The 16,006-nt window shown below is 44.8% G+C and overlaps 1 protein-coding gene across 4 annotated transcripts; it reads left to right on the top strand.

The window, feature by feature from the left end:
* The first annotated feature begins 148 nt into the window (after positions 1–148).
* On the top strand, positions 149–14,774 carry PANK2 (pantothenate kinase 2). 4 transcript variants are annotated; one of them, XM_073002117.2, is made up of 7 exons: positions 150–402; positions 7,274–7,626; positions 8,949–9,202; positions 10,028–10,204; positions 11,353–11,476; positions 13,693–13,818; positions 14,221–14,774. In XM_073002117.2, the coding sequence occupies exons 1-7, from the start codon at positions 165–167 to the stop codon at positions 14,269–14,271; spliced, it is 1,323 nt and encodes a 440-aa protein (XP_072858218.2). In that variant the 5' UTR covers positions 150–164; the 3' UTR covers positions 14,272–14,774. The 4 variants fall into 4 exon arrangements, with proteins under 4 accessions (XP_072858219.2, XP_072858218.2, XP_020662293.1 ...); XM_073002118.2 differs by lacking the exon at positions 13,693–13,818 and having other exon boundaries at positions 149–402; XM_020806634.3 differs by lacking the exon at positions 150–402 and having other exon boundaries at positions 7,274–7,483.
* The last annotated feature ends 1,232 nt before the right edge of the window (positions 14,775–16,006 follow it).

The following is a 16,006-nucleotide window of genomic DNA, read 5'->3' on the forward strand; positions in this document are numbered from 1 at the left end:
GAGGCGCGGATTGGCGGTCGTGTGAGGGAACCTTATTTCCTCCCCCCGCTTCTCTGAGGAGAAGGAAAAAAAAGGAGGGGGGGCGAGGGAAGGGCGTTTGGCGCAGGCGCAGTGTCGCCCCTAACTGCTGTCGCCGCGGCGAATGGGGCCGGGCGGCGCTGCGGATGGAGCCGTTGCAGAATGGAAGCGGCCGCCCGGCGGCTAAGGCTTCGCCGCCCTCGCCAGCCACCCGGGGCCCAGACGAGGCCGGGCTCTCCGCGGACCCGCGGCCTCGGCGGGCGCCCGCCTCGTCGGCCTCAGGCGGGCCCGGGCGGGCGGAGGCCTCGTCGGCGGGCCGCGAGAAAGAGCGCGCCGGCCCCGCCTTCCGGCCGCGCCTCGACTCCCTCCGCAGGAGCCGCCCTCGTAAGTGGCCGCTAGGGGGCGCGGGGCGGTGGCTGGGAGGGCGCGGGGGGCGGGGCTTATTGAAGGGGGCGGGGCTTAGCCTGGCTGTACTAGCCCCTATGGGAAAGATCTTTTTTTTTATTATTCCTTATTTTTATTTCGTTAAAACGTTGGTTGTCCAAAATGTCATATGCTTTTTCTCCTGTGGGTGTGCCTAAAAGGTTGGAAGAAGCAGCTATCTTTTTTTTTAAATGGGAAAGCTCCTTTTTGCTTTGCAGCTTCCAAAAAAATACCCACTTGGAAGAAATCCATGCCCTGTTCTGGATAAAAAAAAAAAAGCAGAATATGATTTAAAGATCAGGCTGAGTTCCAGTAGATAAGGAAAGCCTTCTGTCTCCCAATATTTTATTTATTGATTTTCATTTTGTATGCCATCCATTTCACCATGAAAGGACCTGGTGTGGCTCGATGTTAAAATAAAAGAAAACTACAGTACCTAAAATGGCAATGGATTGTAAAGTCCCCCCCCCCCCAAAAAATAAAAAACACAAAAGAGTTGATTAATATGTTGTGAAAAATGTTTTAGTTTTGTGCCTTGCCATCTAGGGGCTTCTGTCCAGATTCTGCATCTCTCTCTCTCTCTCTCTCTCTCTCTCTCTCTCTCTCTCTCTCTCTCACACACACACACACACACACACACACACACACACACACACACACACACACACACACACACACACACACACACGGAATCACAAGAAATAAATGTGAGGTTCCTTGTAGTCATCACAAGCAAGAAAGAAGATGAAAAGAATAAACAGTCTTTTTTTCTTAAACCTTTAGAAGACTGTTTTTGTGGACCACTCCTTATTTAATGACATCAGGCTGACACAGGTTCTCCTCTGGAAACTAGTGGAATAAAAGGAAGTTGAAACAGGTGGATCTTTCGAGGTTTCTGAAAAGCATGCAGAGGATTGACGTGGTGACCTCCTGATGGACACTTGTTCCAGATGAGCAGGGGTGGTATTCACACAGGTCCTCTTTCTTCTATTCTGCAACTGAACCCCTCCCCTTTGATACAGTCCTTTGAGTCCTCTATTTTATCTGCCTTACAAATATATACACTTCTGTTCCCTAAAATTCACAGGACACCTTATAGAATTTCCAAATAAAACCTCTTTTAAAAACCATGAGCATTAAAAAAATACCAAAAAAAGCCAAAGCCCACAAGGGCTGTGTGAACAGCATACAAAGTTGCATCCTAAATAAGATAAAGCAGATGAGTTTGAATTAAATAGCCTGAGAACATCCATGTTTCTTTGTGAACTGCCAGAATAGTCAAGAAACTCATCCTCTATCCCTTAGACGATGAGAGAATCTGGAGAAGGACTTCTTGGTAAAGGTTTAACATACGTGTCAAGGCGGGCTAGAGAAGCAGTGGCCTAATAGGTGTTTGAGGAACTACCCCCATCATGCACTTGCATGGGCCATACTGGCAGGGGCTGATGGGAAATGTAGTTCAGCAGTATTTGGAGAGCCACCAGTCCCCCACTTCTGAGGTATAGCAAATTTATATTGTTATAACTTTTTGCTTGAAGTGGAATGTAAAGATGGTGTGTGCTTTAGTTACACAGTCACAGAAATTGCGCAGGATGGAATAAAATAAAATTGAAGCATCTGCTTCAGGATCAGGTTTGTGTGAATCATTGATGTGTGTTTTGTTTTTCTGATTCTAGTATTATGTGCATTTATCTCTTAATGTTTGTAACACAGTTCTCCCTCTGTGCTGTATCTAGCATTACTCCACCACCATCTTTATCTCTCTGATAGAGAAGGCTTCTAAACTATATTAAACTTGTTAGTCTGTACCATGACATGCTTACCACCGAAGAATTGATGCTTTTGAAATTGTGGTGCTGGAGGAGACTCTTGAGAGTCCCTTGGACTGCAAGGAGATCAAACCTATCCATTCTGAAGGAAATCAACTCCAAGTGCTCCCTGGAAGGATAGATCCTGAAGCTGAGGCTCCAATACTTTGGCCATCTCATGAGAAGAGAAGACTCCCTGGAAAAGACCCTGATGTTGGGAAAGTGTGAAGGCAAGAGGAGAAGGGGACAGCAGAGGACGAGATGGTTGGACAGTGTCATCGAAGTGACCAACATGAATTTGGCCCAGCTCTGGGAGGCAGTGGAAGACAGGAGGGCCTGGCGTGCTCTGGCCCATGGGGTCACAAAGAGTCGGACATGTCTTAACGACTAAACAACAACCATGACATGCATCCTTCTGTTTGCTGGGACAAAGGAGTACAGCTCCTCTTCCAGAATGTGCATCAGGACTGCATTAATACAGTGGGGTCTTGACTTAAGAATGGCTCGAGTTAAGAACATTTTGACTTAAGAACCGCTCTCATAGGAAAATATTGACTTGACTTACATACTTAGATTTGAGTTAAGAACTGAAAAAAAAACACATGGGAGGCAGGGAAAGTGCAAAATTTGAACTTTCAGTTAACTGTTGGCCAGTGAAAAGGGTGCCTGTCTGCTTCCTCACTCCTCCCAGCGTTTAGAGAGTGGATTGGGAGACAGTCTTCGGACTGCCTGGTACTGTCCTGCCTGGACTGTATTTTCCCTGCCTTCCCTGAACCTTTCTTGACCTAAGAAAAAAAGAAGCAAAATATCCCCCTCTAGTGGTCGAAGCCGGAATAGCAGCTTCCCATTAGTTTCTATGGACGGAAAAGAGCAGATACGGATCAAATGGTTCTCAATGCATTCCTATGGGAAATGCAGATTTGACTTGAGAACTTTTTGACTTGAGAACCGCCTTCCAATACGGATTAAGTTCTCAAGTCAAGACCCCACTGTAATGTCTTGGTATTGTTGGTAAACTGGGGAGCTGGAAAACTCTGAAAGTTCCTGTTTGTTTAGACAAGAGGTTGCCATCTCAGGACAGCAACTATGAAATTGCAGGCTCAAATCTTGACTATGCACAGAATCTCTTAGTTGTTACCAGAGATGGGCATGAATCTGCCCATCTGGTGGTTCATGACCATCTCTCGTTGTCACAAAAGCATGCCGACAGTTGTGGTTTGACATTTCATGGGTGGAAATTATTTCACTTCAATTAATCCAAGGTTAAAAGGATGTGATTATTTGATGTGTATAAATTGGAGATCTACAGGGAATTTGAGGAAATGAAATGGCATAGATTAGGGTGTGGGCTCATTGAGTGCCGGTGGTCGGTTCAGTGAGATCTCATTGGAAGGATAGCAAAAGCAGGTGTGGATGTATTGTGAGCCGGATTTAGAGAATGATGTCATCAGTGTAATTGCAGATGATAATTAATTCGGGGTGAAGAAAATTGAAAGGGGCTGTTGACAGTCAGCTGCAGTGATTATGCCGGGTTTTGTAATGTGTGAATTGGCTGAATTGCATCTTGTTAACACCACCTTACTTTTTTGGTACCAAAGATTTGAATGTTAGATGGATTGAATAGTAATTATTAGCTGTTAAACTTCCATTTCTTCTGTTGGAGCTGATACAACTGTAGAGAAGGTAGAGGCCTTGACCTATCAACGGACTTATAATTACATTGTTGGTGTAGCATCAGCGTTTTGCATCTCAGTAGTGTGGCCTATTTAAAGACATGTTTTTGTATACAGTACATGTTTGTCTGAATCACAACAGACGTAAGCTAGCTCAGCATCTTGTCTCCTGTGATGCGTCTGGTGGGCATGTTGTAACTACTCCAGAAGTAGCACAGTTTCTCCTGTGAGACCAAAAAGGGGCAATTTGTTTCCTTCTAAATCTTAAGTGTGATCTGAAAATATTCTAATAAATGTGGCAGTATTTTTTTTACCTCCTGGCTTTGAGTCTTTGTGATACTTTTGCAACCCTAAGGATGGCACAGTTTGCTACTGGGTGTCCATACCTCTAAGAAATGTAAACTTTCTGGAAGTTTGGAACCATAAGTGGGAAAAATGGAAATTGGGAGGAAATAAAAATAGGTGCAGTGCTTCCTTGGCAAGTCTACATTTTGTTTTACTGTGTTAGGAACATTAAATAAATACTGAAATGGATAGTTAGCCAATAGAACTATACCATGTGGTATAATTCTAAGATTTACACTGCAATTTATTGTTGTCATACCAACAGATAAAACCCATCCTGTTTAGTGGCGTTTGGTCCAAGCACAGTTGGAATTGCAGCCTGAAAAGTATAAATCCCTTAGTTTTGCAGAAGAATATGTAGCATAAACTAGATTACAGCTAGCTGGCTAGGTAGCTCAGTAATTTAGCTATCTGGCTGCAGAGCCAGAGGTTGGGAGTTCAATTCCTCCACGGTGCCTCCTGGGGATAAAGCCAGCCTGGGTGGCCTTGGGCCAGCTGCACAATAGTCCCGGAGCAACCCCCAGAAGAAGGGAAGGGGAAACAATTTTGGAGGACTCTCTGTATCGAAAACCCTGAAAAGGGCCACGATAAGTCAGAACTGACGATGCTATACCATGTTTCCCCGAAAATAAGACAGGGTCTTATATTAATTTTTGCTCCAAAAATATATTAGGGCTTATTTTCAGGGGATGTTTACAGCCCTGTCCTCTTCTTCTGGTTGCTGCACAAGGGTGGAGGGCAGGGTTTCACTTAAGTGAGGGTTATTTTTGGGGTAAGGCTTATATTAGGAGCATCCTGAAAAATCATACTAGGGCTTATTTTCAGGTTAGGTGTTATTTTTGGGGAAACAGGGTGTTGTTGTTGCTCTACAGCTGCTGCCCCATATGTTTGTATCAGCATATGAATTTTGAGTTTTCTGCCATCTGAGAAACCAGGAAAAAAATGGAAGTGGAAACAACGTGATAGTACTGTACTTGCAACAAAATAGTTTTGTTTTGCCACAATGTTAGGGACATGCAGCATATTTAGATACTCCCATTTCATAACAATGATATCATTCAAAAAGAGAACAAAAATTTAAAAAATGGACGTCCTTTGATAAGTTAAAGGGTATCTTTAAAAAGAAAGGTGGGATAAAAATGTTTCAAATAAATGTTAAATCAAGACTGATTTATTTAGATACAAGATTTTTTCACATTCAAATCCACATGAAATGCTTGGTATGTGTACAGTAAATGTGGATGCATGTAAATGTATTGTTACGTACAGTACTTGTGAATTAGCATCTCGTAATGCTGAAAATATGTGGTTGGATAGCTCATTGAGTTGGGAGTATGTGATTTCAGAGCTTGGGGTAGGAGATTCCTCCCAGGATAAGAGCCAGACACTGTAGTTTTGAGCCAGCTGCATAGTCTCAAAACAGACTCTCTCTCCCCCTCTCTGCTGGGAAACTGTGGCAAGGTGTTGCTCTCATGCCCCGCTTGCAAGCTACAGAGGTCTTTGGTCTGATCCAGTATGGCAGTTTACCCTGTGCTTTTCTTGTGTCCGTGCTGGTTAGCCCGTTTGTACGCGCACACATGTATTTGTGGTGACTGGTTGCTTTTAGTGTTTGGCACTTGAAGTTAATAATTTAAATTAGGTTGTCTTTTAGGATTAATTTTAGGAATCCTTGTAAGGTTATAAATCTGAAATTCGTCTTTGAAAAGCTTTCATCTTAGTGCCTTTTCTGTTCAAGACAGCAGCGGAAGTGGGAAAGAGTTACTTCTAATCCTGTAAAATGTGCCTGCAGGGCTGTTTTCAAAGTCTAAGAGGACTATGCTAGAACAGTAAATATAGCTCTTAACACAGTCAGTAACGCTCATTGGTTGGGGGGAAAGTAAAGATTTAAACATCCCACTTTCCTGATTCTGAGAATCAGGGAAGAATCAGATCCTGCTAATATCACTTGCTACCAAGAACTGATCATCTCATCTACTTTTTCTTAAATAGATGCCTCCAAGAGGTTTTGAACATCCATCTCTTATAATTTCCAATCAACTTGACTAATAAGTGCAATTTTTTTTGGAATGCTATTTAATTCAATCAGACTATGGAAAAGAAAGTGGTATATGGATTTTTATGATACATGGTCGGCTAATGGGGAGGCTCGAGCAAGTGAAAATGTAAGAAATGAGTGTAAAAATACTACTGATAAAAATTCACTGTTCACACGTCTTTTATAGTAGAATCTTGAAAGCTTTTTGAGCAGCAGCGAAATACACTGAACCAGATTATCAGATCCAGCTGGGAAAAATGTTGGTCTTTGTCTTTAGTGTAATGGCTAATGTCTCTGTGACTCCTCTTTAGTTATATAAAAATGTAGCCTCTGTATTTGTAGAGGACCAACATGGATAAGCATGGTAGCGCTGGCTCCTCCGAATCTTCTTTGAATCATTGAAGCTCCCTGAGCAGTTTAGAACCCTGTTTTTCCATGGTTCCAAATCATTCAGAGAGCCTGCAGTGGTAGAGTAAACTCCCTGCTGTAGATAGTTGTCCTTCATGTGGAGAAGGCAGCTTCTGGGTAGCTCGGTTAGAGGTTGGCAGTTCGGTTCCCCACTAGGCCTCCTTGATAGGGGCTAGACTTGATTATCTACCGGGTGCCTTCCAGCTCTGCAGTTCTAATACTGTATTATTATTATTAAAAGGCAGATGGTGTATAAAGCTCACGTGCTCATCTGCGCTCCACCTTCTCAGACATAGAGACATACTCTCCCCCAATTTTCTAACACCTGAACAGGACTTAGCCCCATGACTCATTGGCAGTGTCTACACCTAGGGTTGGGATGTTTGTAAATATTCTGTGGGATTATATTTGTATATTCCATGAGAATATACATACATTCTCTTGCTGGGAAGGGGCTAAGAAATACCAATGTAGAGCATAAGTTTTTTTAATCATCTATAATAGAATGCAACTGGCTCTGACAGTGATTTTTTAAAAACCCCTTTTCTCCCTTATTCCTTTAGCCTTCCCTTGGTTTGGCTTGGATATCGGAGGAACTTTGGTGAAGCTGGTTTATTTTGAACCAAAGGACATTACCATGGAGGAGGAAGAGGAGGAAGTGGAGAATCTGAAGAGCATTCGGAAATACCTAACTTCCAACACGGCCTACGGATCTACAGGGATTCGGGATGTTCATCTTGAGCTAAAGGACCTTACACTGTGTGGACGTAAAGGCAATCTGCACTTTATACGCTTTCCTACTCATGACATGCCTGCTTTTATTCAAATGGGCCGCGAGAAACACTTCTCAAGCCTCCACACTGTCCTATGTGCCACAGGAGGCGGAGCCTATAAATTTGAGCGGGACTTTCGGACAGTATGCAATTTTTGGCTTATATACCGTTAAGCAGCAATAGCACATGTTTAAAGTTTGCCAAGTAGGGGCTTGAGCGCCCATGGATGCCTTTCTAATATTCCTCTTTCTAATGGCTACTCTCTGTAGTCATGCCTATGGGGAAGTCTTGTTTCCCGATTTGAAACTGAGAGCAACGCAGGGCTGGGTGCATGCTTGCAGAACGGGCAGATTCACGCTGCGATCTGTGAAAATATAGCTTGACAAGAAAAGTCGGGCCGTCACAATGCCAGTTCATCCCGTGGGCCTTGTTTATTGTGATTTTTTTCAGGAGTTCAATAGGCGTGTTGCTTAGCTGATCACTTAGCAGTTGAGGCGATAAAAGATGAAAATGGCTTGTTTAGCATGCAGTTGGGCTTGTGCGTTTTTTATTTTTGCACAGAAAGTTATCAAATGCAAAACTGTACTTGCAGCCTGTTCTTTAAGGCTCTTAAAAGAGCGGGTGAAGCAAAGGGCGAGGCTTTTTTCTTCCCATCCATTGTGTGTCAGCCTTGGCAGCTCTTTTCATTATTATTATTATTATTATTATTATTATTATTATTATTATTATTATTATTATTATTATTATTATTATTATTATTATTATTATTATTATTATTATTATTATTATTATTATTATTATTCCTTATGCAAGGAGTACGGATCACACGCCTGTAACTCCACTGTGAATGAGGGGATTCTGTGTGTCCTTAAGATGCTCGCAAACATCCGTTTTCATCGTCACACCCACACGCCATCCCATTTTGGTCCTCAGTGTGAAGAAGCAGTGCTTCCTCAAAACAATTTCAGTGGGAGGTTTCTTAGTGAGATTCTTCCCTCCTTGCTTTCTTTGTGTGTATTTAGGAACTGCCACCAGCGTGGCAGGATGATTGGGAACGAATAGTAGCTCAGGGGTGCGACACGTACTCCAGTTCACCTCTTTTCAGATCAGTGCAGAGCTTGAAAAGATGTTTTCTGTCTAACACGTCAGATCCTGTGCCAGCCAGTATAGACAGTACTTACTTTAGATCAGCAATATGTAAATTCCAGCACCTTTGGGGCCCCACACCTGTATCCTCCCAAATTTTTAATCTTAAAAAAAATTGCTTAAAAATGGTTTCATTCTTTAGGTAGAATTGGTATTGGGCCTTAACTTGCAATAGGCCAGCTAATCCTAAAGGGAAATTTATAGGAGAGAAGGGAACTCTCCCCAAAGTTGTTGATGTGATACCAGTCGATACAGTCCCAGCCCGGACATTTTTAAAAATAAAATCTAGTTCCTTTTCAAAGTTTGTTTCTCTAAACAGGTGGGAGACCTTCAGTTGCGCAAAATGGATGAGCTGGACTGCCTTATCAGAGGAGTTCTGTACATTGATTCGGTCGGGTTCAATGGACACTCGGAGTGCTACTATTTTGAAAACCCAACCGATCCGGAAAAATGTCAGAAGCTGCCCTTCAACCTGGAGAATCGTTATCCTCTCCTCCTGGTGAACATTGGCTCGGGGGTCAGCATCTTGGCTGTCTATTCCAAAGACAATTACAAGCGAGTAACCGGGACCAGGTGAGACTGGAAAGTGAGCCTGACGTGTTTTGGCAGCTGAGGAGCTGTGAGCTGGAGACCTGCAGCCCACGCTTAAAAATTGTTTTTTGTTTTCTGTCTAAGACGTCTGAGTGTCATTAGTGATCCGCCCCCCAAAGGGCTCACATGTTCTGCCATCCACCCACCCCCTTTTAATAACAAAACGTTACAACTCAAGAGAGTTGCCTTGTGCCTTTTAGAAAGTAGAGGAGCAAGTTTACCATGTCTTCAAGGACACCCCAGTGTCCCTGGCACTCCGCCCCATTTAAAAAAAATTAGTTTGGTCATTAGGGGACATCAGGTACTTTGTTCAGGGGAGGGGAAAGCCCTTTTTTTGTTTTTTAAGTTAAAGAGTTGAGACCATAGGAATGTATAAGACCCTCAGAGTTTCAGAGAAGGCTGTGTATGATCTGGTGGATGTGTTGATGTCATCGGGTAACGTGGCAACCACGGCTGCAGTCCCATCCACCTGGAAGTCTCATTTAACATAATGAGAATTCCTTCTGAGACAACATGTCTAGGTTTATGCTGTGAGAGTGTGAACTCTTATCCCCTTGAGCTCTTTTATGGGGGGTGGTGTTTGTAAAATTGCTAGGAAGGTGTTCCCTCTGCACGGGGGCCCTGTGAGAGTCAGGAGAGAGCTGTCCCATGCCACAAGACATCTGCTACTAACTTGTTAACCTTAATATTCGTTAGGATTACAGCCAATGTTCCTAGTTTTGTCCCAGTTCTTCTATGTCCCCTTTCCATGCTTCACTAGGCAGCAGAAATTATTTGTCTGTTTCGGTCCCCCCCACCCCACCCTAGCCTTGGCGGAGGAACCTTTTATGGTCTTTGCTGCCTTCTGACTGGCTGCTCTACCTTTGAAGAGGCTCTTGAGATGGCATCCCACGGAGACAGCACCAAAGTGGACAAGTTGGTGCGAGATATTTATGGAGGCGACTATGAGAGGTTTGGGCTCCCAGGCTGGACTGTAGCATCCAGGTAAGGCCTCACCTGTTCCTTGGGCTTGGACCCTTTTCTGCCTGCTTTTGGGTAGCCAGCGATAGGGTGATAGGCATTTAGTCATTGCTGAGGCTGGCATTTATCCATCTTGCCTGATTTGAGCCTTACGAGATGGGGGTGGGCTGAGGAAGGAAGAAATCAACCGGTGTTAAAAAGCAAGTGAGTAAAAAAAAAATAAACCCAAAACCAATTATTGTGATCCATTATGGTTGTGTAATAGAATTATTCGATGATTAAAGAGCCACAGACATGACGTGCCTTCGTATTATCCAGAACACTTAATCGGGCTAGGAGAAAATTTTGAGATCTGAGAGAGGAAGCAAAAAGTCTGGAAATCTGGCCAGATGTTGTGGCTGTTGTCTTTGTGGACAGCGTAGCTTTGCAGAAGGGAGCGCAGCATATTTTAAGAGAGAGAAAAAAAGAAATACCAGGTTCAATGGCTTGGCTCTGTAGATAAGAGATTGGCTATAATCTCTAGAGATATGTTCAGAGCCCCTTGAATTGGCTTAGAGCAGAAGCATGGAGGAACATGATCTTTTTTCTGTCAGCAAAGGTGGGAGTTAAATTTAGGCGTGGGATACGTGAAAAAGCTGAGTTGAAGACCAATTACTAGTCTGTTAGTGCTGCTACTCATATGGAGGGAGATGAGACCCTCATTGAAGCGCGGTCTCACATACTCAACAGAGCTTGTGTTTTGCCTCTCACTAGTGAACCTGATAAGTCAAGGGAATGGAGTACATCTAAGATAGGATACCCTTAGATGCAGCGTTTTGAAAAATCTCTGCTAGAGCGTCCTAGGTTGACAATAGCCCTGGACTTTTTATCCCCCACCCCCACCCCCAAGCAAAAGGCTCTGCTTGCTTTCTTTCTCTGGTTCAACCTGGATCTGTGCGTGCTTCACAGCTTGCTTCTGCTCAGCTTGTGATATTTGGTGGGTGGAGGTGCCTTGGGAAGCGCCCTCTAGCAGATGGATGGCGCAGAGCACCCTTGGAATTTCTTTCCTTTCTATGATCCTGTGAAAAACAGTCTGTTCTTACTTGCATGCTGTTTGCGTGCATGGATCTTTCGAAAGGACCACCTTTCCCTCCCTAAAAGCCTTTTTCTTGTGTGCCCTGGTTTCTGTCCAGCTTTGGAAACATGATGAGCAAAGAGAAACGAGAGGCCGCAAGTAAAGAGGATCTAGCAAGGGCCGCCTTGATCACCATCACCAACAACATTGGCTCCATAGCTCGGATGTGCGCCCTTAACGAGGTAAGGCAGAAAAACCTCCAGCCCCTTAGGGAGCTGGCTGAGGGAGGTGCATGTTGCGTAGGGTGAATGCACACTTGATCCCTCCCTGTCTTTGGTGGTGGTGGGTATGTACATGCTGAAAGCAGTAAATGAATAGGTTCTTCTGAAATGCTTTGGTTTGCTGAGGAAGCATGAGCTTTGCATGGGGAAAACAGCCACCGGGCCCGGCAGAGTGATTTGGAGGAGAGAAAGAGGTCATTTCCTGTGGCAGTCAGTACTGCGGGGGGCGGGGGCGCCCGTTCAGGAGCAGGGATTAATAGGCCGAGAGATCTTAAATAAAATTTAAGCAAAACCAAATAAGGTGCCCAGTCTTGCCAGGGAATAACTCACTTGGGTCATTGCTGGACAGCAGACATAAGTTTCTCGCTGGGTTTATCGATAAGAGACGGAAGACCTGCTCGGTGAGCCCATGGGGTAAAGGCCGCTGCCAGGAGGTAAAGCCTCTGAGTGTGAGGAATGGGTTGGTGAATCTCCTCCCTGCAGCAAGGAGCGCATGGCTGTCGTTTGAAGGTGCGGATTCCCACTTCCACTGAAGCTCGGGGTCTGAAAAAAAGCCGAACCTACCAGGGAGGAGCCTGTCCGAAGGCAAGCATCAGTCCATCTCTCTCTGTTTCCGCTGCGGCGTGACCAAAGCTTGGTGCTTTCAGCTTCTTTACAGTGCTGCCTTGTTGCGACCATGTCAAGCAGCATTGTACAGGGCTATGAAAGAACTGAGGATGCTCATCTCGCTGCCCGCAGGCATCTTTTTGACCCAGCTAGACAATGCTCCGTGATGAAATAAAGAAGGAAGGTTGGTACGGGCGTTCCATGCCTGGCGTATGGAAGAAAAACATTTTGAGGACTCTCAGCAGGGAGAGGAAAAGGATAGGCTTCCAGAAGACTAGGATGGCAGCTCTTCCAGGCAGGACTTAGAGGAACAAAGCTTAAAGGCTGGTCTCAATACCAGCGTTTCAGTGGTCTGTAACTCAGGTCTCGCGGGGAGTAACTGATGGTTCATGCTTTTGTGGTCGACAATTCTTTAGTGTGGAGGATTGTGTCTAGAAGCCAAAAGAATGGATGCACCTGCTAGATTGTGGGTGCTGGTGAATTTCTTTTATCATGGGTCACTGCCGTCCCTCTCCTCCACATTTACTCAGCTTTCCCTGTCCTTAGGTCTCGGTTTCTTTTCTCCAAACTAAGCCACTACCTTCCCAGCATACAGAGGTTTGATACGCTAAGCCTGAGTCCGGGCCACCTGTAATTGGATGGCTTGATCCTTCTGTGACATCGCAGGGGCTTGAGCAAGATCTTCTCGACATGCTGTTTTTAACTTCTGGGCATAACAGAGAAAAAAGTTCCACAGTCCTTGTCCACCGCCCGAAAACAAGGACAGGTAGTGCCTTTATTAAACCACTGAAATGTCACAGACGGAAGCTAGCTTTTGAATCCTGCAGGATGCTTTATCAGCCTTTAACCTTGCCCAGACACGGGCAAGATTTACGTAACTTTAACTGGCCTGGACTTGGAAAGGATTGACAGATTGATAGCTCTTTCTCGATTCTGTGGGTGGTGGTGCATGGCCGTTCTTAGTTGGTGGAACGATTTGTCAGGTTAATTCCGATAATGAATGAGACTCTAGCATGCTAACTAGTTATGCGGCCCCCGAGCGGTCGGCGTCCAACTTCTTAGAGGGACAAGTGGCGTTCAGCCACCCGAGATTGAGCAATAACAGGTCTGTGATGCCCTTAGATGTCCGGGGCTACACACGTGCTACACTGACTGGCTCAGCGTGTGTCTACCCTACGCCGACAGGTGCGGGTAACCCGTTGAACCCCATTCGTGATGGGGATTGGGGATTGCAATTATTCCCCATGAACGAGGAATTCCCAGTAAGTGTCGGGTCATAAATTTGCGTTGATTGATTGAACCTTGCCCAAGCAACCCTGCACTGAGTTGATGACGGCATCTTCCTCCGGACCCTAGGTCATGCATTTAATTGGGTGGCAGCTGAGTTAGCAAGGCTGCAAAGGAAATTTTACCCCCACCTTGTCTGATACGGAGTTTGCCCCATTTCGGTGTGCCTCTGCTGTCTGTCTGAAAGAAAGCCTTTGTTTTGATGCGGGTCATGGAGGGGACGGCGCTTGTCCACCCAAATCAGGAAAGGCAGTTTAATTCCCATTGCCTTTCCCTTCTTGCAGAACATTAATCGAGTGGTGTTTGTGGGGAACTTCTTGCGCATCAATACAATCTCAATGAAGTTTCTGGCATATGCTTTGGATTATTGGTCAAAAGGACAGCTGAAGGCTCTTTTCTTGGAACATGAGGTACTCGCATTGTGATGCAGGCGTATTTCTCTGTCCCTCCACTTCTCCCCCTCCCCTCCATCCAGTCTAATATTGGGGCAAAGGACAAAATGAAGAGGGTTTTAAAAATGTATTTTTCTCCAACAACTTCATAATGAAGCTCACGCCATGCGTAATAATTGATTGGATTGAAACCTGAACTGCCTTCTGCAGGCTGCAGTAAGAACAGTTTAATAGGTTATGTAAAGGGGCCAGGGTGGGAGTGAGAATTGGGTGGGGGAAGCTGTGATGAAATGGAGTGGGGCCTTTAGGGGAGGGTCTCAAAAAAGAGCCTTAGGAGGGCCATTTGGCCCCTTGGAGCATTTGATTAAGACTCCCCTTAGTTATATATGTGGGGCTGTCACTTGGTTCCCTTTTAAACAGGGTTATTTTGGAGCTGTCGGCGCTCTCCTGGAACTTCTGCATTCGTCCTGATTCACCAAGCAGCCTGACTCCCAAGTTTCCCCGGAGAGACGTCTGCGCCAAAGGGAACATCTGTGTTCGTTCAGCTTTATTTGTCGAAGCGCCTGCCTTTTGCCAGATAATCCGAAGTAATTGTGAGTGATCTTTCCAATCAGTGCAGAGAATAGCAAGGATATTTTTTTTTAAATAGATGAAACTAGCCTGAATACCAGACTAGTTTATAAGAAATGCTTATCTATATAGGCAGATGTGCAGACTGTATCTGTCTCAGAACCGTTAAAATGCATATTTAGTCAGCCTTGTGTCGTGTGGCTTTTATGAAACACACAACAGGATGAATGTGCATATCGCTTGATGACAATACTGGTTGCACTATGCTCAAAATTATTTTAAGTGCGGTTTTATTTACTAATCTTGTATGAATTTGAAGGGCTTTGTGAATTTTATTAGTAGCACCAAGGTGTGCAGAATATAAAACCACATTTGAAGTATTAAAGCTATTTTTAAAAAAAGAACTGTTGATTGTCTTTTGATTTCAAAGAAACTTGATTCCTTGATTCCTGCATCATAAACAAGGGAGGTAGAGATTTGCTTGCTCCCAGTTGAGTTTGCATTTATATGATCTACCAGCTTTCTTCTAAGAATCTTATTTCAGGCAGTAGGCAAGAGGAGCAGACACTGAAAAGAAGTGCGCTATTTTGGCAGGTGTGCCATAAACCAGTCCGTTGGGCAGGAATGAGTTGGGCCAAGGAAAAGGTACTTTGTTGCCCTATAACTGGACTGGAAGCCAAGCCCTATAAGGAAAGAGTGAAAGAACTGGGTATGTTTAGCCTTGAGAAAAGAAGACTGAAAGGTGATAGGATAGCGCTTTTCAAATATTTGAAAGGCTGTCATCCAGAGGAGGGGCAGGATCTGTTCTTGATCATCCCAGAGTGCAGGACCCACAATAATGGGCTCAAGTGACAGGAAGCCAGATTTAGGCTGAGTATCAGGAAAAACTTCTCAACTGTTAGAGCAGTACAACAATGGGACCCATGACCTCGGGAGGTGGTAAGTGCTCCAAAATTGGATATGCTTGAATGTGGATTCCTGCCTTGAGCGGGGGCCTTGGACTTGTGTTAATTTGGGAAATCTGGGCTTAAAATGAAGAGTTACTTTGGAAGGGTGTGTTCCCCCCCCCCTCCAAAGTGTTGGAGGCATTCAGTAGGACGGGCTATAAATGCATCCGAGAGAGATGGCGAGGGGTGTGGTCCCTAATGACATTGCTGAACACTGACTGTGATCTTGAGTTGGATGTTTGTGCTTTTCGGCCTGCCAAAGAACCTTCCATCTGCTGGATCCTGCCTCTCGTTCTGCATCGAGGTGCTGTCGCCCTACCTGTGCCAGTCTGGAGTGGTGGTGCGTTCTCTGTTGCACATCAGAGCATGGAAGGATTTCTTTGTTTTGGCTGTTTTGGCTGGCCGCTTCTGGAATGCCAGGCTGGATAGAGGGATTCTGGGAGAGGACCTTTTCCACGTGGGGACTGCTGAGGAGTTGGGCCCCGTTCAGTCCTGGAGCTCTCCTTTTTTTGGGAAAGAGAGACACTGTCAGACTTCTCTCTCTGTCCTTGGTGAGGGCGAAATGCAAACTCTGGTCTTCTTGCCAAACCTGGGCTTGGCAGCGGGGTTGTGCTTCAAGGCAAAGGGACCAACGCATTAGGGCTTACAGTTGTGTTCAAAATTATTCAACCCCCAATGCTGTAAAGGGG

Source organism: Pogona vitticeps, chromosome 5 (assembly GCF_051106095.1).
Source record: "Pogona vitticeps strain Pit_001003342236 chromosome 5, PviZW2.1, whole genome shotgun sequence".
Taxonomy (NCBI): Eukaryota; Metazoa; Chordata; class Lepidosauria; order Squamata; family Agamidae; genus Pogona; species Pogona vitticeps.

What these genes read in the sequence shown, in the direction of transcription:
- PANK2 (XM_073002117.2), top strand. Translation starts at nt 165, where the DNA reads ATGGAGCCGTTGCAGAATGGAAGCGGCCGCCCGGCGGCTAAGGCTTCG. An exon ending in GGCTGGACTGTAGCATCCAG is followed by an intron (nt 10,205 to 11,352) that starts GTAAGGCCTCAC and finishes GTTTCTGTCCAG; the next exon opens with CTTTGGAAACATGATGAGCA. An exon ending in GGATGTGCGCCCTTAACGAG is followed by an intron (nt 11,477 to 13,692) that starts GTAAGGCAGAAA and finishes CCCTTCTTGCAG; the next exon opens with AACATTAATCGAGTGGTGTT.